Below are 26,229 nucleotides of genomic sequence, written 5' to 3' on the forward strand. Positions count from 1 at the left end.
ACTCCCAGAAAAATTTTCAAAATCGGTTAAAATGGGGCTGAGAAAAGTGTTATTGAAATTTCAGAAAAGGGGGGTCACCAAAAAGGGGAGGGGATGTGGATCTGAAATTTTCCGCGCGCAAGTTTCTCCATCGTACCCACCTTCCATGCTGATATCAACTCGAACACTTTCGGGGACCATTTCACCCCTCTTAGGCGCCTATAGCCTTATTTATGTATTTTTCAGGAAACCTCCCTTTTTTGAATGGTTCCAGCCCCGCCCCCTTGGGGGTAGAAGGGCAGTTGATACATCACTAGATCGGAAATTTGACGTAGAACACAAAAATAAAATTATTTTCGACGTAAAATCAACTGCTCGCGAGAAAATCGCAAAAAACGGTGCTGGGGGGCACAAATGTGGGTCTGGGGGGAGAAGCTCCAGGCGGATTTAGGGTGGGTTTTAGTATGTCATTTAGGACACCATCCTGAGCATTTTGGAGCAAAAAAAAATTTTCCCCAATTTATTCCAGGTTGAGTTCTCATAATTATGAGCTAGTTTGACTGGACTATTAAGAAAGTCGTAGCATTTTGTGATTTTACGTATGTGTTACGTACTGCGCATGCGTCGCATGACAGGTTGATGTCGTCACGCGGTGGAGCAACCAATGGGGTGCAACGTTGTACCTGAACAGCTGATCTGATGCGTGCGCACTAGAGCCGTGGCAGGCTCGCAGCCATCTTTTGCCATGTTGTCCGATGGAGTGCCGCCATCGGCCATGTTGTTGTGACATACGACGTCAGTCAAATCGACAATCGTTTTCAAAAAAATTTTAAACAAGAAACCCTTCGGTAAACCAATAATTATCAATTCATCGAAATTCCTTTCAAATCTACAGTTGTTATGGGAATGAATCTGACCGAAGGATGTATTAAGGTACGTCATTGAATAGTATTTTTTACGAAGTAAAATATCAGTAATACTCAGATATTATCGTCAAATTTCAGGATATCGTGCTGGGTGTGGAAATAAACTCCCCAATAGTTCAAATTTGGGTAAGAATTGCGTAATTCTGGAATAAATGTTTCTGTGTTATTGTATTAATTGATTATTATTCGAATGTTAAGGACTATAGAACGTATCGTAATAAATTGCACGCCGTCACTGTTTCGGATGGAGTGTTCTTTACTGTATACCCAACAAAGTTAGTGAGATCTGCTGCTATGTTGGCTTGTAATGGAGAGTTACAGCCCTACAGTGTGGTTGTTCTGGACGATTACACAACCGAAATCAAGCACTACTCCGAAGGACATGCGTATGAATTTCTTTTTTTATGAATGGTAGATGTGTGATTGATGTTTCTTCCTAATTTGATAAATGTTTACTTCCAGGGTGATGTTGTTGATTCGTAAAATGACCATATTGAAGAGGGGCGACGCCGTAGCGAGCAAAATTGGTAATCCGATCCCTGCGACTGAATTTCAATTGAAAGGTAAAATTGCGAATACCATCTATTAGACTATAATCCATACACGAAAAAGTGCTCTAGAAGTTGATTTTGTATTTTTTTTTTTCGGGGACCAAAAAAATGCGCTGCCAAAATGAAGATACTACCTGCCCCATTTGGAAAAGGGCAAGTTTGAAATTTTTTCCCCGCACAACGAGGGGGTGGACCCTCAAAAAGGTGATTTTGGGGACATGGTCGGGACTGAAAAAACTCGACGGGGTTGTGTTGGGGGACTTCTCCCGATACCAAATATGTAATTTTTTTCCGTGAAACCCTGCACAACTGCATTCTATGGCAATTTGAATGCGATTTTTATGCATTTTTGGCCATTTTTGATGGTAAAATGGCTCTCATGTCTACGATATGGCTGAGGACCGAACAATTTCTTGGACGTTTGTTAGACGGGGCTATTTGAAGCCCAACTGCGCAAAAACGGCGAAAAAATACTTGCACAACGCGATTTTATGAGCACTAATAGGCTTGTTACCACTCCCCCGCCCCCCGAATTAAATAATGCATTGTGAATTCGATAATATCGATGCGACCCATCAAAATGGTATACAATTTCGCGCCGAACACAAAAATCGCAATCATTTTAAATTCTGACCCCCCCTCGCCACGGTGGAGTTTTGCCCCCCAAACTGAATATAACGATGATATTGAACAAACTTTGCACATTACACGTCGATACTGAGGATTTATGTGTACGCAATCAGAATGAATCTCATATTCGTTGCTTGGGAATATTTTTGCTTCAAAAGTTTTCATTCAATCTGCACCCCCTCTCCCCCTTTTAAGACTATGTTTGAACATGGATTTGAAAACTTGAACATGACCTATCAAAGTGGTATACAATTTCGCGCTGAGCTCGAAAATTGCATTCATTTTTCATTTGCACCCCCTCGGTGGAGTTTTGCCCTCCCCCCTCCGACCATAAATCTAACTACGAAAATGAACACTTTGCACATTACGTGTCTGTACATGAGGATTTATAAAAAAAATATTGGTGGAAAAAAATACAAAAATGAAAGAAAAAACAGAAAAATGAGAAAAACAAGAAAGAAAACAAAAAAAAATGGAAGATACAAAAAAGAAAAAAGAAAAAAAGGAGATGAAATGAAAAAAAAACAAAACAGAAAAATAGAACGAGAAAAAAATATGTACAATGAAATAAGAAAATTGGAACAAAAAATGAAAACAAATCAGATGAAATAATAAAAAAAGAAAAACAAGAAAAATGGAACTTTCCCGAGCTACATCGTTTCCAAACTTCATTCCAGTCATGAGAAAAATAGTCAATCGAATGTGAGGAGCGAGAGAAGGGGATTAAAATGAAAATTGATTCCAATTTTCGAGCTCAGCGCGAAATTTTATGTCATTTTGATAGGTCGCGTGCAAGTTTTCAAATTCATGTTCTGACTTTATGGAGGGAGGGGGGCAAAACTCCACCAAGGGGGTCAAAGTGAAAAATGACTGCAATTTCCAAGCTCAGCGCGAAATTTTGTACCATTTTGATAGGTCATGTTCAAGTTTTCAAATCCATGTTCAAAAATAGTCTTTAAAGGGGAAGGGAGGGGGTGGAGATTAAATGAAAACTTTCGAAGCAAAAATATTCCCAAGCAACGAATATGAGATTCATTCTGATTGCGTACACATAAATCCTCAGTATCGACGTGTAATGTGAAAAGTTTGTTCAATATCATCGTTATATTCAGTTTGGGGGGCAAAACTCCACCGTGGCGAGGGGGGGTCAGAATTTAAAATGATTGCGATTTTTGTGTTCGGCGCGAAATTGTATACCATTTTGATGGGTCGCATCGATATTATCGAATTCACAATGCATTATTTAATTCGGGGGGCGGGGGAGTGGTAACAAGCCTATTAGTGCTCATAAGATCGCGTTGTGCAAGTATTTTTTCGCCGTTTTTGCGCAGTTGGGCTTCAAATAGCCCCGTCTAACAAACGTCCAAGAAATTGTTCGGTCATCAGCCATATCGTAGACATGAGAGCCATTTTACCATCAAAAATGGCCAAAAATGCATAAAAATCGCATTCAAAGTGCCATAGAATGCAGTTGTGCAGGGTTTCACGAAAAAAAATTACATATTTGGTATCGGGAGAAGTCCCCCAACACAACCCCGTCGAGTTTTTTCGGTCCCGACCATGTTCCCAAAATCACCTTTTTGAGGGTCCACCCCCTCGTTGTGCGAAAAATACAAAATCAACTTCTAGAGCACTTTTTCGTGTATGGATTATAGTCTATTATGTAGTTAGGTCGTTTGCTTCATACGTTTAGTTCTATCATATTCCAGGGCTCACCAGCTTTGAAAAATCTCTTGAAGAGAAAGCGAAGACATTACCAATAGCAGCGTTGGATCCTGGCAATGATCTTTGGTCAATTAAAGCTCGAATCGTGAGCAAAACTTATATACAAAATTCAATTTCAAACGAAGAATTCTTCAACATGGAACTCGCCGATTCGTCTGGCAGAATATTAGCGACTGCTTACAACGATGCTTGTCGTAAATTCTACAACTTGATGAAGGTAGGATTTTTTTTAGTCTCTTAATGAATGCTATAATATCCTAAATCATTAAACACCTTTTTTGAATATTTTGAAATTTTAGGTTAATAAAGTATACCAGATTTGGCGTTATTACCTTGAGAGTGAAGAAACAACATCCCACAAATTGAGGTTGATTTTGAATGATGATAGCAAAGTCAAATTGGCTGTCGAAAATATACAGTTCAGCTTCTCTGACTCTAGAGTTTTCAATGATACACCTTTAAATACTTCAGTCCGTGAGAAAATTTAAGCCCAGGCAAATAGCAGAAAAAAATGGGCGAACCCAAACATAATTCATAACAATGGTTTTTTTGGTGAATATTGTCTATGGCGGTGTGCTGAATAACACACTAAAAGTCCCCGCCCCTACCCCACGAGCTAACCCCCCCACAGTGGATCAAAGCCCCCCAAAATCAGTTTTTCATCAAGAACTCCTGAAATATTGAATTTTGAGTAAAACGAGCCCAGTGATCATTTCATCTCCTCCCCAATACCTATCAAATGAGCTATCGACCAACTCCCTAGCCTCAAGGGGGGTGGCGCTACGACCCCTCAAAGTGACGTGATTTCAATAATTTTACATTTTATGATTTGGGACTTGTAACCTGTTCTAATTGATAAAATGAAGTCAAACTTGGGGAATGGGTTTCTTTTGGGAGCTAGAGTTGACCTCTGGAGTGGGGAGGGTCAAAGTTGAAAATTACAGAAAGGTCATTTTTTTGGAGGGGCATAACATGACCCCAAATGGATGAAAAGGGTCCAAAACCATACCATCGGGCAGTACCCTATCTGTGATCAACATATCCAAATTTCAGCTTCCTAGGTCATCCCCATCCCATTTAAAGCGGAATTAAGTTAAAAACCCCCTTATTTTGCCCCTATTTTCGGTTTTTTTCATCTCAAAAGGAGTGGGGATGACCTAAGAAGCTGAAATTCGGATATGTTGATCACACATAGGGTACTGCCTGATGGTATGATTTTTGACCCTTTTCATCCATTTGGGGTCATGTTATGCCCCTCCAAAAAAATGACCTTTCTGTAATTTTCAACTTTGACCCTCCCCACTACAGAGGTCAACTCTAGCTCCCAAAAGAAACCCATTCCCCAAGTTTGACTTCATTGGGTCAAATTGCATATTGCCTGGACTATATGTAAAATTATTGACTTTGTGTTTATTAATCATTGTGTTGTTGTTCTACGAAGATATTATTGGAGTTTGTTATCGCATGTGGAGTTCGAATAAGTCAGAGGACAAATCGCGAAAAGGCTTACCTCGTTACATGATCCTGACAGATCCAAGTATAGATAGAAGTGAACATTCAATTGCAGATTCGGATGAAGGAATCGTGTGTATTTTGTATTAATTTCTTGATTCTACCTACCTACATACTTCATTTGTAAAATTTTGTGTAATGATTGTGTTTATATTTTTAGTATCGAGTCATGTTATCCGGTAATGCAGCTAAAAAAATTAAGATTAACTCCAGACCTGTGATTGCCATTAAAGGAGCAAAAATCGTCAAGAAATCAGGACGCAGATATGCTTCAGTTAATCGGGTTTCACAAGTATTTATAAATCCAGATATTAAAGAAGCTCGCGAGATGATGGAGCGACACAAACACAACATCCGAGTTGCAAAACTGGAGTGGGTTCAGCATAAATAATCGCTTCGCTCTTTAGAAAATGAATTATGTGGTCGTCTCGAGTTTTGTTTTTGAATATCAAGCGCAGAAATTTTCATTTTATTCCTTATTAGTTACATATATATTTTTATAATAAGATGTTAATATATTTTATTTTTAAAATAAGATGTTATATTTTATTTGTATAATAAGATGTTATATTTTCATTAAAATTATATAATTGATATCATTTTTCTCAATATCGAAAAAAACGCACCTACAGGGTGCCCAGAAATATCGAGTACCCCAAAGAAAGTTTTTCATTAAAAATATACCTAGGTTGACAACGTGAAATAGATGCATAATTATGATTGGTGGAATGTTATCTCTTCAGTCCAACAACCAATCATGTGCTATCATTATTATCATACACTGTGACCAACCAAAGTATTTTAGTAGATAACTTTTTTTGGGGTAGGTACTCGATATTTCTGGGCACCCTGTAGTTTGAGCAAGCTAGGTACCTACTGAGTTTTCAGTTTTAATTTCTTAAAGTTCAAAAAAAAAATAAAAAAGATGAATAATTTCTTTTCTTTAGTGAACTTGTGAACAATAATTTCCTTTTACTTATTTCTGAGTTATTTCATTTCAAGTTTTATGTTCAGTGATGGCAAAACTTTTACATTTCAGTTCAAGTTTTCAGTTTTTACTTTTTACTTTTTAGTTTCAGTTTTGCTTATTTCATTTCAAGTTTTTAATTTTCAGTTTCAGTTTTTTTTTATTTTAGTTCAAGATTTTAGTCTCAGTTTTCAGTTTTGCTTTTTTCAGTTCAGGTTTTCAGCTTTCCATTTCAGTTTCGTTTTCAATAGTTTTCATCATATTTTCTTGAGGTTCAAAAAGAAATGAAAAAAGATGAATTTTCAATTTTCATACACTATAATGTGCTAGGTACTTGGCAACAAAAAGTACAAAAACTTTAAATTTCAAATTCAAACTCAAAAATTATGAAGAAAATATATGGACACCTTACAATTGCAGTGATGCCAAAATGTTTACATTTCAGTGTTCAAGTTTTCAGTTTTTAGTTTCAGTTTTATTTTTTTAGTTCAAGTTTTCAGCTTTCTATTTCAGTTTCAGTTTTCATCATTTCTTGAGGTTCAAAAAGAAATGAAAAAAAAGATTAATTTTCAATTTTCATACATTAATTTGCTACCTGGCGACAAAAACTTCAAATTTCAAATTCAAAATCAAAAATTGTGAAGAAAATTGGGCATCTTAATCTTAATTGAACTGATGGCAAAATTTTTACATTTCAGTTCAAGTTTTCAGATTCAATTTTCAGTTTTATTTTTCTAGTTCAAGCTTTCAGCTTTCTATTTCAGTTTCACTTTTCATCATTTCTTGAGGTTCAAAAAGAAATGAAAAAAAGATTAATTTTTAATTTTCATACACTAATTTGCTACTTGGCAAAAAAACCCTTCAAATTTCAAATTCAAACTCAAAAATTATGAAGAAAATTGGGCATCTTAATTGCAGTGATGGCAAAATTTTTACATTTCAGTTCAAGTTTTCAGTTTTTATTTTCAGTTTTATTTTTTTAGTTAAAGTTTTCAGTTTTCAGTTTCAGTTTTTCTCGTTTCAGTTTCAGTTTCTGTTTCAGTTTTCCACTACTGTTTGTGTTTTCAGTTTCAGTTTTGCTGGTTTCAGTTCAAGTTTTCAATTTTTAGTTTCAGTTTTACTCATTCCAGTTTCAGTTTCAGGTTTATTTTCAGTTTTCCATCACAGCACAGTCATATAACGACAAAAAACTGAAACAGAAATCAGAATAATGAATAAAATCAAACTAAAACCGAAATGGAAACGAAAACTGAAATCACCTAATCTGAAATTGAAAACTGAAACTGAAACTGAAAAAAGCGAAACTAATTTTGGGTAGGTAAGTTCATTTGTTTTCCATTTCCAAAATATAATAAATATTAGAGATTAATTTGTTGGTGGGGGTTGGGGAGAGTGGAACTAAAAAAACTGAAACTGAAAACTGAAAAGTAACTGGTCCTGTATCCATTTCAATTCCCCCCTTTTTTCTAAAAACAAAGTAAACACCTCTAGGTCGAAATTTTGGAAATTTTATGCATGAGAGGGGAGAGGGGGCAAGACCAACTAAAATTTCACAGGTGATGGGGCAAGCTGCAAGCTTTATAATCAAATTTGTATTTTAAGCCCCAATTTTGTTGATAAATATTGCAAAAAAATCAATTATATGGGAAGTTGCAATATTACGTACATTGACGTATAACTCAGTTTTTCTGCACAGCTTCAGCTTTTCTAATTTCCAACTTAAATTTTAATGCTAAAAGAACGTACAAACGGTGATGAGTAATCCTAGATTTTTTTGAAATAGGTAGATTACCTACCTACTTGACTTGGACAGTTCAACATATTTATTGTTTATTTATTTCATTTTTCAAAAATGTAAATTTAAAAAACCCACAATCGTGCAAAAAAAAACCAATCCATCACAATATAAAACTTTATTAATTAATAAAATAATCACGAGGCCCGAAGGCAACATTGAACACAATCGATCTGCATGAGTTTTAAAACAAGATTCGCGTAATTAAAACTCGAATAAAAAAATTAAATAAAAATAAAATAAATAAATAGGCAGGTAGATAATTTAAAACATTTCAACAACAAAATCAACAACAATAATAAATCGTATCACAGATTAGTGATTTTTCGAAAAATCTGCCGGTAATAAATATTCCTCGTATTCGGCAACCATCGGAACTACTGTACTCCAAGAAGGGAACCCATCGATAAATGTTTTAAATTGACGAGTAAAATTATCACTACTATTCGAAGGGTAAAACACAGACCAAGCTAATTTAAACACAGGAGCATCTTTGTTGTGCATTTTACGAACCTAAAATAACACACGAAAGGTATAGATAGGTAATTCGTATTCGTAGTACACGAACAATCGAACAATGACCTAAATGAATCACAGATAGGCCAAAAAAAAAGGTGGGTTTTTCACAACTTACATCGAATTTCAAACTAAATGATAACGAGCTCTGATTCAACGAGCCTTCGTGATAACGAATAAAATACGCCGATTGACCATTCCATTTCAATTCATTGCCAGGTATTGGTGGATTGAAACTCCATAGAACTAATTTAGCTTCGTTCAAAGGTAAAATAATCGCATCCATAAATTTACTTCCTGCAAAGAGTGGAGCAAATGTAAAAAATAGCGAAGTAGTTGTGACGCTGAATTATCAATTTTTAAAATCTATCGTAATTGTTTACCTACCATTCAAGGTCAAATGAAAAGTTACCATATCGTGTCCGTCGTCTATTACACTGTAGTTCATTTTCTTGAAATGTGGAATTTTCGGCACTTCCTTCGGAGCCCAAAATGATAAACCCCTGCGCAAAACATAATCAATTTGAATAATCGATCAAGTAGGTATTATAATTATAAATGCCTTCAACAAGCCAAATAGGCAACTAAGATAACCTTCATGCAATTAAAATACCATTCACGAATATCAAGGCGAAAATTGTCACACATGAAAAAGAATTATTTGATAAGGTATTTTACGAATTATTGAAATACGTGCTTACAATTTTAATAAAAATGACGACTCGAGAGTAGGCATTCCACAGAATAATTCTCGAGTGCACTCATCAGTATGAGCCAACTGCTGGAATTGATGTTGTTTGAAGAATTTTTCAAGAGTTTCACCTCCATGAACATCAACTGTGGTTACCAAATATCCGCTACTTTCGTTTTTAAACGACGTATTCTCCGAATGGGCTAATTTTCGATCAACATGCTGCGAGTAAATTTAACTACATATTAAAATTTGTCTTCAAATTATTAGGATAAGTACCTACCTCGGTACGTGATTAGACCGATAACAATAGAGAATTACATAAAAATACGAACCATAGCATAAAATCGTTGCGGAGTAGAATCACTAAATGGTGACAAAGCTTGGGTCAAGACGAGGATTAATTGCACGATGTAAATAGCGGCAAACATATACTGCATGGTCCAAAATTCCTTGACTAACAGCACCAGTGGTATCTGTAAAATTAGAAAAAAAAACATGAATTAGATAGGTAAATATTTGAAATTAGGTACCTACTTGTAAAAGAATGAAGTTACACTGCAATTTCAGAATAGCTTCAATATAAATGAGATCTGTGGAGAGGGGAAAGGAGAAGATGAGTGGGGTTGGATAAAAAAGGACATTTAAAAGTTCAGCATTTTTGAAAGTAAACTATTTGCTGAATTGTATACACACTTATGTAATGATATCAATATTTCTTTTCCAACACTTTCTACTTGTATGCAATTGTTGTCAAGTTTTACTGAAATTTCAGCAGTTTTCGTGTGATTTTTACAATTTTAGATCTTTTTTCACGTTTTCATTAAGTATGTAAGTATTAATTTATAGTCATATTTTTTCTATCTAATGTGTGTGCTGACCTTTACACTAGAAAAAATTCACATTATGTAAAGTGTGATGAGAACTAAGGATAAAATATTTGAAGATTTGAAGAAAGTTCCTACAGTTGAGAAACATTCGACCTCAACCTATACAGTGTTATTGTGGCCCAACAACCCACGATGCAAATTGGGGGAAAGAATCATAAAAGAATTCCAGTTTAAAAACCGATAGAACCGAATCAGGAAATCCGAATGGCTGCAGCTAATAATTATTTTTAAATGATTACAAGAAGGATCCTACTGTTTAACAATATGCACAGGGGCAATGATGTGGTTCATTGCCACAACTTGAATATTTTTATGTGTAATGAATCCAATAGGTGCAGAACATTGTAGTTGGCTGTACCAGAACTGCTGCAAGTGAGCAGATTAAGAGGATGATTTCGATTTGCAGCAGAAATAGTGAGGAAAAAATAGTAAGTAAATAAAATTTGAATATGGATTTAAAAAATCAAGTTTTATTGATTTAAACAGGTAACCCAATTTTTCAGATACCACTATCCACAATATGTGGGCAAGGGGCAAGGGAGGATGGTATTTAAAAATACCATTTAGGACGGTTCACTAGCCTCTTATTCCAGGGGAGATTCTTAATGATGAATGATGGAGACACAAACCTCTTCATCATCGCAATATTATCAGGTTAGAAAAACAATTGTTATGTTAACACTAAAACTTGTCATTTCAGTAATCAGATTGTTGTTTTCCCATAGATGAATTGAATGATCACTTTGGTCTGAATTCATTGATTCTCAAACCCAAAGAATCAGCTTGAGTCAAAATGAGTTCAGAAGATTGCAGTTGGCTGTACAGGAACTGCTTTAACTCAGCTAATAAAAGGGATGATTTCAATTTCAAGAAGGAATGGTGGGAAAAATGATACCTACACAAATAAGATTTGAATGTGGATTTTTAAAATCAAATTTCATCAATTTAAACAGGTAACCTTAACCAAATTTCTCAGATACCACTGTATACAATGAGTGGCCAAGGGAGATTTAATCCACAATTGATCAAAGTTGGTTATATATTATTCTAATGTTAATTTATCCTACAGTTGCAGATGATGCGGAGGAAAAAACCGCAACTGAGTAGATCTTTAAGAACCTTAGTAAGCAATTTTATTTCATAATTGATTTAATCCTAAAAAAATTATTCTATTGCTAATTTATTCCATCTGCAGACATAGATGGAACATTAATCAAAGAAAATTTATGAGAGATTAGATCTTCTTCAAGAACAAGAACCCTTAGTGAAATAATTGTTTCTCTCATGTTAGTTTCATTTTCCATGTTTTATATACTTAAGCTTCTACAAGTATTTTGACCGATGGTTTGAAATGGCAGAAGAAGTTTTCTCTCCTAAGCTTCTACAAGTATTTCGACCTATGGTTTGAAATGGCAGAAGAAGTTTTCTCTCCTAAGCTTCTACAAGTATTTCGAGCAATGGTTTGAAATGGCAGAAGAAGTTTTCTCTCCTAAGCTTCTACAAGTATTTTGACCTATGGTTTGAAATGGCAGAAGAAGTTTTCTCTCCTAAGCTTCTACAAGTATTTCGACCTATGGTTTGAAATGGCAGAAGAAGTTTTCTCTCCTGAAGAAATGAGTAGTTTTGCGGAAAAAATCAAATTGCAGTTTGTGGAAAATCACTCCAATGTTGATAAGTTGAAGCTTCGGCTGCAGCTAAATCAGGCAAAGAGCATTGCAGTTAGATGTACCTGAGCTGCTGCAAATCAGCAAATGAAGGGCATGGTTTCAACTTCCACTAGGGAATGGTGCAGGAAAAACAGGTAAATAAAATTTGAATGTGGATTTACAAAATCCAGTTTCATTGATTCAAACAGGTAACCCAATTTTTCAGATACGTTTGTATGCTATTTCAGGTCAAGGAAGGGTATTGGGAATACCATTGTCAAGAAGAGTCAATTTAGCTCATTCTCTTGTTCCTATAATTTGAAGAAGATCCGTTTGATCTACTTACAATCAGATTTGTGTAAATATAGTTAGACAATATGAAATTCCCTACTGTCTATGATTTTGTTGAATGCTCTTATATTGTTCTCACTTTTAATCAAATAAAATGGTGTAAAGAATTTGTTGTGTTTTGTAATAGAATGTCAGAATACTTTATAAAATGATCCTTAGTTATATTTGAATCCTCTCTGGATGACATGGTAGTAGAGGGTGGTTGTAAAGTACATATTTGCTGATGTACTTGTGGCATCTCTTGTGTATGTGCATCTTTTAGATGGTGCAACATATTGATGACTCAAACATAGTCGATGCCACCATAAAAGCTAGGTTGACTGGAGACATTGTAATTTTGGACCTATTAATAATGTAATCAATCTTCTTCAATGGGCACAGGTTGGTGCCTACCCCACACTTTATTATAAAGGGCAGGGAATTGAAATTACATGTAACATTAATTGAGGAGCTCATTGCAAAAGTAGCCCTTGTCACATGAACGTTTAGACACGTTTTACTCGATTGCACCTATTGCCAACTGCGGAGATCATGTTGTAATGATGAAATGACCGTCAAGTTAGTCTACCCTGAGTAGCCCTGAGAGGAATTGCTTTATAGAGTTTACATTCATGATACTGGGTACGCTCAAGAGAGAGCTTTGGAGATTGCATAGGTTCATGTGACAAGGGCTACTTTTGCAATGAGCTCCTCAATTTAAATGATTACCAGAAGGATATACTGTTGGACAGCTACTCACAGGGACTGCAATAAGGTTCATTGCCACAGCCTAAATATTTTTGTGTGCAAAGACTCCAATTGACTCTGATATAAAAAGTAAGCTTCAACTCGTAACCTTTCATTTAATCAGATCAATTTGTTTGTACTCATTAGGTGCTTTCTGTGGCTTCAGAGTTTGAACCAATGACTTGTCAATGAGGAGTTTCTTCATTTAAGATAGGTCCTTAGCAAAAAATATGAAGCCTATAAACTGATGATGAAAGCATGGAGAGAAACAAATCTTCAGGAAAATGAAAAATCCCTAGAATCAATACCCACATGTATTGGGTTTGACTGTTCAAAGGGTGAAGTATGCATAAATCTGTTTCATTATTGTATAAAGAAATGAGTAAGCCCTTTTTGTTGTAGGTAGGTAGGTACCAGAGCTCAAACCAGTACAGAGTAGTAGGTACCTGGGTATACTCATAATCGGTTGAAGCAGATACCGAGTAGTACCTTTTACCTCTTTGAGGAAGATGAACCCAGAGCTGGTAGTATCCTGTACTGGGTTGGCCTTTGATGAAACAGATACACTATACGTACTTGCCTTCTTATTAGGTATGACTCATTGCATTTCAGTCAACAATGTCAATGTTGATTGTCCCACCCCCTTGCATGCTTGCTATTATGTAATAAATAAACTGTTCAATGAACTGCAAATGCATTATCCCTAAACTAAGTAAATATTTCTCATGAGATTTTCAAATACATACAAAATACAAATATTGATATTACATGATTTTATAAATAGGTATGTGCATTTGTCTTTCAGCAGTTTCAGTGTTTATATTGATTGAATTATGCTGTAAATGTTTGATAGTTTATGGTTTTTTGTAACAAGTGCTTTTTTTAACACATTTGTAGCATTTTTAGAATGTAATTTATGTGATTTTTTCATAATTCGTGACAGTTTTTGGATGTAATTTAATTTACACGATATTTTTCCTGATGTCTTTGCCAAAGATTGTGTCAAATGTAGAAGAAAGTATAAAAGAGATCTAGGAAAAAATTGATTCAGAATTGTATACTTCCACACATAATTCTAGCACTTGAGTGAAGAGTGAAGTACATAATATATGAGGTGTGTTATACATATATTATTACAAATTCGTCAACTAAACAGCAATTACCATACATGCAGTGCCAAAAATGTTCTATGATACCTACTAAAAATGTAGCCTAGAGAATTACAGCACTTCAAATATGGGGAAGCAGAAATGCTGTAAATTATTGAGAAATGCAGACGACAAAAATCTGAAATTAAAAATTCCAAAAATTATAGTTGATGAAATCACTGAAAAGTGTGTAGAATTTATCACTAAAGATATCCAGTCATTTGAAAGTGTAGGTGGAAGTGGATTCAAAGAACTTGTATCTTCGTTAGTTCAGGCTGGAGTGACCCTTGGCACTTCGAATTTTAACATAGAAGATATTTTACCCTGTCCAAAAACCGTGACCAACCAATATAGTTGATAAGCATCATGCAAAACTTTGATGCTTTGTTGATTATTTACGACCAATTATTCTAAGAGATGAGTAAATTTTCATGTTCACCCTGAGTTAGTGTATTTTTGATATGTACTAGGTACCTATTATCATTAATGTGTGGCAATTTTAATCAAATAGGTAGTTAATACTTTTATGCAGTATATTTAACAACTTTTTCCAAAATTAATAAAAATTTCATCAGTTTCCCAAAATTAAAAAAAATTACCAATTTTTAAAAATGTTTTTGCATCATTTTCATTTCTATATGATTTCAAACACTTCTTTGTGCAACTTTGTAGCCTTTTACCACACTCTACTGAAAAACCATCATTTCTTAGTTCATTTTATTTGATATGGCCACAGGATAGGACACACAGTCCACTAAATAGGACCAAAGGTCACGAGCATGGGACGCAGGCCTCGGTCCATAGGTCAAAGGACACAAGCCTTAGGGCTGCAGGTCAGAAACAGTCATTTTCAGGGCTAAGACTTTTTGCAATACTATAATTAGCACTGAGACCTTTGGCAATACTATACCTTGATGAATTACATGATAAGAAACATAAAAAAAATACATATAATAGTAAAACTTGTTTAAATTCTGAAAAACTAATAAAACTTTTTTGATTTTTGCAAAAATTGGTAAATATATTGCATAAAGTAGGTAAGGCAGTATGTTGATATTTTATTCATATACCTAACACTTCTAGAAGAAGAGGAATCTTATTAGGATGTAATAATAAGAGTCTCAAAGGACTCTGGTAAGAGAAAACCACCTAAGTAAGAACTTTTTAAAATAAATCTGTAAAAAATATTTCAAAATCAAATGGTAAAAATTACCAAAAAACTTGAGGAATTTTAGTAAAATTTAGCAACAATTGCATTAAAAGTGTAGAAAAAAAATATTGAAGTCATCGAGGACATTCATCAAATACTTTGTATTAAAAAATACTGAGCATAAAAATGTCCCCTCCCCTCACCCTACAGACTTCATTATCATTTATTGAAGTCATTCTGAAATCGTAGTGTGACTTCATTCCTTAGGTAGGTACCTAATTTCAGATACTTACCTATCTAACTCATGTTTTTTAGTTTTTCTAATTTTACAGATAGGTAACACTTACCACATACGCGAATGTAATCAAAATGGTAACTTCGGCAATAATCCATATAACATCTTCGGCATTGTAATCAGCTCCCATACGTCCCAGTATCGGAATGATCCATTGAACAAACGGTATAAATATACAAGCGCAATATAAAGCTGGTAAGAAGTTGATCATGAAGTACACGAAGAATTTACGCTCAACTGTACAAACATATAAGTATTTTAAGACGATGAGTACTCGAGATTATACATATTATGCACATATATACTCGATGTATGTACTTAATAAAATATTATAAGTACACAGACGTGTATATTATGCATAGGTAGAGGTACATGATTTTTATATTCACACGAAGAAGACGAAGACGACGACAAAGCGACGTGAATCTTACCTATCTCTAATCTAAGGTTGGTTTTGTGGAAGAAATAACGCGATATGGATACGCCAATCAGGCCTATAGCCAGTATAAAAGAGCTACGTATACCGCTTAGTGTAGCCAATAAAAGGATTACCGTCATTGTAAACTGGATAACGAAAACGAATACTCTAACTTCTTGTTCTCTGTTCAACAGACTCTGAAAACATAAAGATTTTCTCACATATAGGTAGGTACATACTTACTCTCCTCCGCCATCCAAACTTGATTATGAATAAAAAGAATAATACTCTACTAGACGCTTCGGCTAATTAAACGCTGCGCGCCCAGCCCAGCCTCAGCGCCTTGTTCGTATTCATTATGCAGGCATTCTTTTGCCAGAGGTAAGATAATTGCAAAACAAACGTTTACTTACTTGCATGAATGTACGCCGTATTTTTAACACGGTAAACATAATGAGAAAAACGGCCCCGCCGTAATAAGTTAGAATAAACCATGGCTTCGAATACCAAAGCATAGTGGCATCGTTCACTTTTAACAACGTGGCCAATAAATAGAGCACCAGCGTAACCGCGACAATTCCAATTACGACGAATAGCAAGTCAATCAGAACGTGTTGTAAAATCATTTTTACTGGTTTACCTGAAAAAAAAGAAGAAAAAAACGAAATGAAAAATCACGTCGTCGGTAAATAAGCCACCAGCTACCGCTACTTATACCTTAAATAATAATTCAACGTAGGAAGTATTATGGTATTGGTCTACTAAATGGAGACATATTTCCATTTTCATCGCCCAAGCAGAAACAGATGCCCGCTTAATATGATGCGATAGAGCACATACAAATTACAATAATAAAATATGTATGCACAGGCACAGGGTGTCTCATCCAAAGTGTCGTCTCATTGACCAAGAATCAAGAAAGATTCCATGCAACTTGAGGGCATTCCATGTTGAGTTGTAGTCCGGCATATGACAATAGGAGTAATTGCACCCCCCCCCCCGCCGATCCTCCGGGACAACATTTTTCTTAAAGGGGACATCCTAAGGAACATTTTAAAGCAAAGTTGCCAAAAAAAAAAGATGGCCTTACTTACAAAATGGCGGCCATTTTGATTGACAGGTCAGCTGAAATCGCAGATTTTGCGTTTTAACATAGGACTTGCACAAACTTTTTCAAACTTTACAAAGGTAGATCGAGAGATCATGCAAAAATTTATCACCAGTCCAAATTTCAAGTGCTAAAGTGCGTTTTTCGATTTTTGGTGAATTTTTGAAAATCGAATTTAGGCCAAAAATGAGGGAAAAAATCAAAATTTTACCAAATTGACCAAGAAAGCTGAAATTTGAGATATACCCTATTTTCTACATGCCAAATCGATTGGAAACGGTGTCAACCCGTTTTGAGCAGTTCTGGAGCCTCCAGCAGATTTTTGAAACTCGAAATTCCCACAAAATTCCATCAAATTGGAGTTGTAAAGCTAAAATTCATTCTAAAAACTAGTTTCAATACGCTACGAAACTTTAAATTTTCACAAAATTTCATCAAATAGAGATGGAAAGCTGAAATTTACTCTACACTCCAATTTTAACACCCTCTAAAAACGACTTCTGGTGGATTTCAAGTCATTTTAGAGCCTTCAACGACTTTTTTGAAAATTACTGGAGCCTCCAGTAGATTTTTGAAATTTGAAATTACCCCAAAATGTTATCAAACCAAGATGGAGAGTCGAAATTCATTCTGCACACTAATTTCAATACGCTACGAAGTTGACTGCAGGTGAATTTCAAGTCTTTTTGGAGCCTCCAGCAACTTTTTGAAAGGTTGTATGACGTTTTTTTGGAAAATTGAAATTTCCTAAAAGTAGCTGGAAGCTTCAAAACCATTCGAAACCACCATGTAGTCTGCGAAGTAAATTTCAGCTTGCAAACTCCATTTGATAAATTAATGTTGGGGAAATTTCAAGTTTCAAAAATCTACTGGAGGCTCCAGTAATTTTCAAAAAAGTCGCTGGAGGCCCTAAAATGACTTGAACCCACCTGAAATCGTCTTCAGAGGGTGTTAAAATTGAAGTGTGGAATAAATTTCAGCTTTCCATCTCCATTTGATGAAATTTTGTGAAAATTTAAAAGATTCAAAAATCTGATGGAGGTTTCAGGAATTTTCAAAAAGTCGCTGGAGCCTCCAAAACGACTTGAAATTCACCTGCAGTACTTCGTAGTGGGAATTTCGAGTTTCAAAAGTCTGCTGGAGGCTCCAGAACTGCTCAAAACGGGTTGAAACCGTTTCCAGTCGATTTGGCATGTCGAAAATAGGGAATATCCCAAATTTCAGCTTTCTTGGTCAATTTGGTAAAATTTTGATTTTTTCCCTCATTTTTTGCCTAAATTCGATTTTCAAAAATTCACCAAAAATCGAAAAACGCACTTTAGCACTTGAAATTTGGACTGGTGATAATTTTTGCATGATCTTTCGATCTACCTTTGTAAAGTTTGAAAAAGTTTGTGCAAGTCCTATGTTAAAACGCAAAATCTGCGATTTCAGCTGACCTGTCAATCAAAATGGCCGCCATTTTGTAAGTAAGGCCATCTTTTTTTTTTGGCAAGTTTGCTTTAAAATGTTCCTTAGGATGTCCCCTTTAAGAAAAATGTTGTCCCGGAGGATCGGCGGGGGGGGGTGCAATTACTCCTATTGTCATATGCCGGACTATTGGTAGTGTGTATCGTAACGTTTTCAAAATATTTCAAAGGCCAAAAAATTCAAAGAGCGGAGAGGGGGAGGAAGAATTCAATGAGAAGCTGAAATGAAAAAAAAAATCGATTTTAAGGAATAAGATTATTCGATTTTTGATCATTTTGAGCTAAAATTTTTTCAAAACTACTCAAACAAAGTTTTGATAGAAATGATTGATTTTCTGACGAAATTTTAATTCACTTTGACGGGTCGTGAGACACCTTTTTCAAAAATCTGGAAAATCATGTGCCATTTTAGGCTCAAAATTCTTCAAAAATGCTCAAAAACTTTTTCGTCGGAATATTTGAATTTTTCGCGAAATTCTAATCCATTTTGATGGGTCACAAGGTCACTTTTGAATAATTCCAAAACAGTTTATTTTTACTAAAAATGGGGGGGGGGGGGGACTTCAGAATTAGCTGAACCATTTTGAGAATCAGGGATTCTTTGAGCTTCATCCTCCTATTATGCGAGTGCGAAAATCGAAAATACCTGCATCTTTTCTAATATTTTATAAGGCTCGTGTCTATCAAAAGCCAGCTGAATTTTTGGGCATTATAAATTTAAGTAAACTAAACACTTTTTGCCAAGTTGAACTGCAGACTATTGTTCGAAATTTTATAGGTATTAATATTCGGTAAGGTGTACTTTAGGTAGCTGGGTAGGTAGGTAAAGGTATACGTATAATGTGATACGATGAGGTGAAAATTTCTCGTTTGGGTGAGACAAATTGATTTACAAAGATGCCATAGTGATCATCTTGATAGTCTAATGTGATAGGTTTATTTCTAATAGTTATACCCACGTTACCTGCTCCTACCTGCGTCAGGCAGCAAAGCGTACGGTGTGGATATAAGAATCGCGATTATTTGATGACATCGATCAATAGCCATGTTTCAAGTTCTTTTTTTTTTCGTATTAAAAATCAATACGGTAGCGAGACGAGTACGTGTAAACATTTGGAATTTTCAATCTTTCGTGTACTTACTAGATGAATAAGGTAAACATAAAAAGGTGAAAATCATCGCTAATCATTACGATATCGTCGTCGGCATATCCAGGGCTACCAAAACAGGTGTTTATATAGTTAGAGACGAGAAAAAATGACGTTTTTATTTTTGGATGGATTTTTCAATTAATACCTAGTCTTCTTTCCATGAGGCCCTCTTTTGTCATGATTTAAAATAACTTAATCGTTTTTGAGCTCCAATTTTTTCAAAAGAATAAGAAATGCCCCAAAATTTTTCAAATAATTATGCAGTAGGGCTCTTAGTACTTTAAGCAGGGTTTCTTTCTGAGTCATACATATTTCAATTAATAGATGCATTTTGAGAGCCTTTTTTGAGGAAAAAGTGTACCTATTTTTTGGACCTTAATTTTTCGAAAATAATCCCCGAAGCAGGTAAGACTGAAAATCTTACTTTTACAACGGGTTTTTAAAGCTACTTTCAACATGAGTGGAAAAAGGTGTATTTTTCAAGCATAAATTTTTTAACCAAAAAAAATCCTCAAAGCCTCGAAATTGGTAATTGAACAGTCAAGTTATGGTTACAACTTATGTAAGTAGATATGTTGCTTCTTGGGTCATATTTGAACTATAGGTACCAATACAGGGCCATTGGCCACTTTCGACATGAACTTTAGACCTCTCGAACATTGTTAAATAAAGGCTACAATTGATTTTTCATTTCAAACATGATCGATCATACAACATTTAAAATCGCAAATGAAACGATTTTCGGAATTCGACTGGTCGATTAAATTCATGCTCAATTTTTGACCTGGAAGTTTATTTTCAAGGCTCAAATTGTTTTTCCATTTCTACCATAATCGATCATATGAAATCGAAAATCGCAAATGAATCGATTTTTCAATCAAGATCAATTTATGGTCTCGAAATATTTTTTTGGACGCTCAAATTGATTTTTTATTTTGACAATAATCTATCATACAGAATCGAAAATCGTAATTAAATCGATTTTTGAAGTTTGGGAGATTAATTGATCGATTTTCGATCGTGAATAGTTTTCAGTCATTAGGAAATATATTTTATAGGGTAAAATTGACTTTCCATTTCGACCATAATCGATCATATGAAATTGAAAATCGCAAATGAATCGATTTTTGGAATTCGATTAATCGATTTTTCAACCAAGCTGAATTTTTGGTCTCGAAAATTTTTTTTGAGGCTCAAATTGATTTTTTTATTTTGACAACAATCTATCATACATAATCGAAAATCGCAAATGAATCGATTTTTGGAATTCGATTAATCGATTTTTCAACCAAGCTGAATTTTTGGTGTCGAAAATTTTTTTTGAGGCTCAAATTGATTTTTTTATTTTGACAACAATCTAACATACATAATCGAAAATCGCAATTAAATCGATTTTTGAAGTTCGACAGATCAATTAATCGATTTTCGATCGTGAATAATTTTCAGTCATTAGGAAATATACTTTTGAGGGTAAAATTGATTTTTCATTTTGAAACATGATCGATAATATGACATCGAAAATCGTAAATGAATCGATTTTTGGAATTCGATTAATCAATTTTCGATTATGAATAGCTTTTAGTCACCATATCTCGTCAGGAATAATAAATTTTTGAAGCTAAAATCAATTTTCCATTTCAAACATGATCATTTGATCAATCATATGGAATCGAAAAGAAAATCGCAAATGAATCGATTTTTGGAATTCGATTAATCAATTGTTCAATCAAGATCCAATTTATAGTCTCGAAAATTTTTTTTGAGTCTCAAATTGATTTTTTATTTTGACCATTATCTATTATACAGAATCGAAAATCGTAGTTAAATCGATTTTCGATCGTGAATAGTTCTCAGTCATTATAGGACATAATTATATTTTTAAGGGTGAAATTGATTTTCCATTTTGGAACATGATCGATCATACGGCATCAAAAATCGTAAATGAATCGATTTTTGGAATTCGATTAATCGATTTTTCAATCATGCTCAATTTTTGATCTCGATTTTTTTTCTTTTTTCAGGCTCAAATTGATTTTTTATTTAGACTTTGATCTATCATACAGAATCGAAAATCGTAATTAAATCGATTTTTGAAGTTTGGGAGATTAATTGATCGATTTTCGATCGTGAATAGTTTTCAGTCATTAGGAAATATATTTTATAGGGTAAAATTGACTTTCCATTTCGACCATAATCGATCATATGAAATTGAAAATCGCAAATGAATCGATTTTTGGAATTCGATTAATCGATTTTTCAACCAAGCTGAATTTTTGGTCTCGAAAATTTTTTTTGAGGCTCAAATTGATTTTTTTATTTTGACAACAATCTATCATACATAATCGAAAATCGCAAATGAATCGATTTTTGGAATTCGATTAATCGATTTTTCAACCAAGCTGAATTTTTGGTGTCGAAAATTTTTTTTGAGGCTCAAATTGATTTTTTTATTTTGACAACAATCTAACATACATAATCGAAAATCGCAATTAAATCGATTTTTGAAGTTCGACAGATCAATTAATCGATTTTCGATCGTGAATAATTTTCAGTCATTAGGAAATATACTTTTGAGGGTAAAATTGATTTTTCATTTTGAAACATGATCGATAATATGACATCGAAAATCGTAAATGAATCGATTTTTGGAATTCGATTAATCAATTTTCGATTATGAATAGCTTTTAGTCACCATATCTCGTCAGGAATAATAAATTTTTGAAGCTAAAATCAATTTTCCATTTCAAACATGATCATTTGATCAATCATATGGAATCGAAAAGAAAATCGCAAATGAATCGATTTTTGGAATTCGATTAATCAATTGTTCAATCAAGATCCAATTTATAGTCTCGAAAATTTTTTTTGAGTCTCAAATTGATTTTTTATTTTGACCATTATCTATTATACAGAATCGAAAATCGTAGTTAAATCGATTTTCGATCGTGAATAGTTCTCAGTCATTATAGGACATAATTATATTTTTAAGGGTGAAATTGATTTTCCATTTTGGAACATGATCGATCATACGGCATCAAAAATCGTAAATGAATCGATTTTTGGAATTCGATTAATCGATTTTTCAATCATGCTCAATTTTTGATCTCGATTTTTTTTCTTTTTTCAGGCTCAAATTGATTTTTTATTTAGACTTTGATCTATCATACAGAATCGAAAATCGTAATTAAATCGATTTTTGAAGTTTGGGAGATCGATTAATCGATTTTCGATCGTGAATAATTCTCAGTCATTAGGAAATATATTTTTAAGGGTGAAATTGATTTTCCATTTTGGAACATGATCGATCATACGGCATCAAAAATCGTAAATGAATCGATTTTTGGAATTCGATTAATCGATTTTTCAATCATGCTCAATTTTTGATCTCGATTTTTTTTCTTTTTTCAGGCTCAAATTGATTTTTTATTTAGACTTTGATCTATCATACAGAATCGAAAATCGTAATTAAATCGATTTTTGAAGTTTGGGAGATCGATTAATCGATTTTCGATCGTGAATAATTCTCAGTCATTAGGAAATATATTTTTGAGGGTAAAATTGATTTTCCATTTTGGAGCATGATCGATCATACGGCATCGAAAATCGTAAATGAATCGATTTTTGGAATTTGATTATTCGATTTTTCAATCAAAAGCTCAATTTTTGATCTCGATTTTTTTTCTTTTTTCAGGCTCAAATTGATTTTTTATTTAGACTTTGATCTATCATACAGAATCGAAAATCGTAATTAAATCGATTTTTGAAGTTTGGGAGATCGATTAATCGATTTTCGATCGTGAATAATTCTCAGTCATTAGGAAATATATTTTTAAGGGTGAAATTGATTTTCCATTTTGGAACATGATCGATCATACGGCATCAAAAATCGTAAATGAATCGATTTTTGGAATTCGATTAATCGATTTTTCAATCATGCTCAATTTTTGATCTCGATTTTTTTTCTTTTTTCAGGCTCAAATTGATTTTTTATTTAGACTTTGATCTATCATACAGAATCGAAAATCGTAATTAAATCGATTTTTGAAGTTTGGGAGATCGATTAATCGATTTTCGATCGTGAATAATTCTCAGTCATTAGGAAATATATTTTTGAGGGTAAAATTGATTTTCCATTTTGGAGCATGATCGATCATACGGCATCGAAAATCGTAAATGAATCGATTTTTGGAATTTGATTATTCGATTTTTCAATCAAAAGCTCAATTTTTGATCTCGATTTTTTTTCAGGCTCAAATTGATTTTTTATTTAGACTATGATCTATCATACAGAATCGAAAATCGCAATTAAATCGATTTTTGATGTTTGGGAGATCAATTAATCGATTAGTCATTAGGAAATATATTTTTGAGGGTGAAATTGATTTTCCATTTTGGAATATGATCGATTATATGAATAATCGAAAATCGCAAACAAATCGATTTTTAGAGTTCGATTAATCCATTTTCGATTATGAATAATTTTTAGTCGTCATTCATCAGTAATAATACATTTCTGAATCTGAGGCTAAAATCAATTTTCCATTTTAAACATGATCAATCATAAACGGAATCGAAAATCGCATAATAATTCGATTTTTGCCTTTTGAAGTTCGACGAATCAATTTTCGATACCTAATGACTAATTTTCACCCAGGAAATCTATTTTCGAGGCTAAAATTGATTTTCCATTACGAACTTGATCGATCATACGACATTAAAAATCGCAAAATAAATGGATTTTTAGGACTCGATCAGCTGAAATTTGATCGTGATCAATGTTCAAAGAAAAAATTTATTTTTATGGTTAGAATTGATTTTTATTTCGAATTCGAACATGATCTATCATATTATGGTATCGAAAATTGCAAATGAATTGATTTTCAATCATAGTCAATTATTTTGATGCAGAAATCTACGTATTTTTGAGGTGAAAATTGGTGATCATATTTCAATGAACATGATCGATCGTGTTGGAATCGATTTTTGAGGTTTGATTAATCGATTATCACTAATGATCGATTTTTTATCAGCTGGTCCAGCATGAACGATGTACCTACGAGTTACTATTATTACCTAAACCTTTTTGATTTTTGTTACATGATCAAAATCAATTCCACATTAATTCGTCGCGAATTCATGATTAAAAATCGATCATAATAATCGAAAATCGATGAACAAAAATCGATTTATTTGCGATTTTCGATTCCATGTGATCGATCATGATCGAAATGTTGATTTCGAAAATATAGATTTCCCGAATAAAAATTGATCGTGATTTAAAATCGATCATAATCGAAAATCAATGAACAAATATCGATTTATTTGCGATTTTCGATTCCATGTGATCGATCATGTTCGAAATGTTGATTTCAAAAATATAGGTTTCCTGGATAAAAATTGATCATGATTTAAAATCGATCATAATCGAAAATCGATGAACAAAAATCGATTTATTTGCGATTATCGATTCCATGTGATCGATCATGTTCGAAATGTTGATTTCAAAGATAGATTTTCTGGATAAAAATTGATCATGATTTTAAAATCGAGTAAGTGATCAATTCCCAAAACTCGATTTATTTGCCGAAATGAAAAATAAATTCATCAATTTTAGCCTCGATAATACTAGATTTCCAGGTCAAAAAAAATCGATCATTATTGCCCCAAGACCTGATCCTGAACCTTCTTGACCAAATGCTGGACTTTCAAATAGCATTGGCACCTAAAACGAGAGACACCCTGTATGCATCGCATCCATCGAGATACTACAGTACTTGCCACTTGGCGTATTATGTCCTTTCGACGAGGTCCCAATACCACACACGGGTATAAAAATCACATCTCTTAACCGAATCGTGTTCTTACTTCTTAGTGGGTGTCGATTTTTGCAAATCCCATCGAACGTCGTATATTATAAAATATTTTACTAAATTCTAAAGCGAGTGTAAGTGTACAAAGTGCGATAACGATAATGCCATTTTAGATCCAGTTTCTCGTTATGGGCTGTGCCTAGCCTTCGGAGACTTCACGCTGTTATAGCAAACAATACCATTCCGGGTAATTTGGATCGAAATATATGAATAGAAGGTATTGAAAAATCCAGGTAAAAAGCTCTCGCCTCTCGCAACGCCAACAAGAATATATAATTTTATTTGGAATGCGCGACTTTATACGTATCCTACGTCACGAAAACAGACGCGATCTCTTAACAATATAAAGAAATTCGCTGCCGGCTATTAAACAGACTACAAATTGGATATTTGAATAGTGTCCAGTTTGGTGTATCGGTAGATAGGTGGATTTAAGTACAGGCAGAGTCTTCGAATCGACGCGTATTTTTAATTAAATTTATACACATAACAGACTTCTCTATATCGAGCTGAAGCAGAACCCGAGAAGCGAGAAATTATATATTAGCTTCTTCCAATTTCCACTCTATAGCTTTTAAAATACATCCAAGTTAACTCTTCTACGTAGGTGCACAGCACATGATCTACGTGTATATCGTGTTATAAATTTTCGAGTAGTTTCCATCTTTCAACGATATATATAACTTACACATACACGCATATAACTGGATCATTT

At 33.9% G+C, this 26,229-nt stretch overlaps 2 protein-coding genes across 3 annotated transcripts in view; one reads left to right on the forward strand and one right to left on the reverse strand.

The window, feature by feature from the left end:
- Positions 1–610: 610 nt before the first annotated feature.
- Positions 611–5,922, forward strand: LOC135845099 (replication protein A 70 kDa DNA-binding subunit-like). Its single transcript, XM_065363565.1, has 8 exons — positions 611–912; positions 984–1,031; positions 1,104–1,291; positions 1,368–1,468; positions 3,796–4,028; positions 4,111–4,285; positions 5,253–5,395; positions 5,484–5,922. Exons 1-8 carry the CDS (start codon positions 880–882, stop codon positions 5,712–5,714), a joined length of 1,152 nt encoding a protein of 383 aa, XP_065219637.1. The 5' UTR covers positions 611–879; the 3' UTR covers positions 5,715–5,922.
- A 2,266-nt stretch (positions 5,923–8,188) lies between these two features.
- LOC135842770 (endoplasmic reticulum metallopeptidase 1-like) overlaps positions 8,189–26,229 on the reverse strand; it is a 79,980-nt gene continuing 61,939 nt past the window's right edge. For both annotated transcript variants that reach the window (XM_065360394.1, XM_065360393.1), the window contains exons 8-15: positions 16,330–16,556; positions 15,930–16,113; positions 15,551–15,735; positions 9,628–9,768; positions 9,303–9,514; positions 8,989–9,104; positions 8,720–8,898; positions 8,189–8,598 (exon numbers count right to left, since the gene is read on the reverse strand). In XM_065360394.1, the coding sequence (XP_065216466.1) occupies positions 8,401–8,598; positions 8,720–8,898; positions 8,989–9,104; positions 9,303–9,514; positions 9,628–9,768; positions 15,551–15,735; positions 15,930–16,113; positions 16,330–16,556 (1,442 nt within the window). In that variant the 3' untranslated portion in view covers positions 8,189–8,400. The remainder of the gene's footprint in view (positions 8,599–8,719; positions 8,899–8,988; positions 9,105–9,302; positions 9,515–9,627; positions 9,769–15,550; positions 15,736–15,929; positions 16,114–16,329; positions 16,557–26,229) is intronic.

This window comes from Planococcus citri, chromosome 4, assembly GCF_950023065.1.
Source record: "Planococcus citri chromosome 4, ihPlaCitr1.1, whole genome shotgun sequence".
NCBI classification, from domain to species: domain Eukaryota; kingdom Metazoa; phylum Arthropoda; class Insecta; order Hemiptera; family Pseudococcidae; genus Planococcus; species Planococcus citri.

Excerpts from the sequence above, each read along its gene's own strand:
- LOC135845099 (XM_065363565.1), top strand. The coding sequence starts at position 880 with ATGGGAATGAATCTGACCGAAGGATGTATTAAG. Across the intron at positions 1,292-1,367 it reads CACTACTCCGAAGGACATGC|GGTGATGTTGTTGATTCGTA; the intron begins GTATGAATTTCT and ends GTTTACTTCCAG. Across the intron at positions 1,469-3,795 it reads GACTGAATTTCAATTGAAAG|GGCTCACCAGCTTTGAAAAA; the intron begins GTAAAATTGCGA and ends ATCATATTCCAG.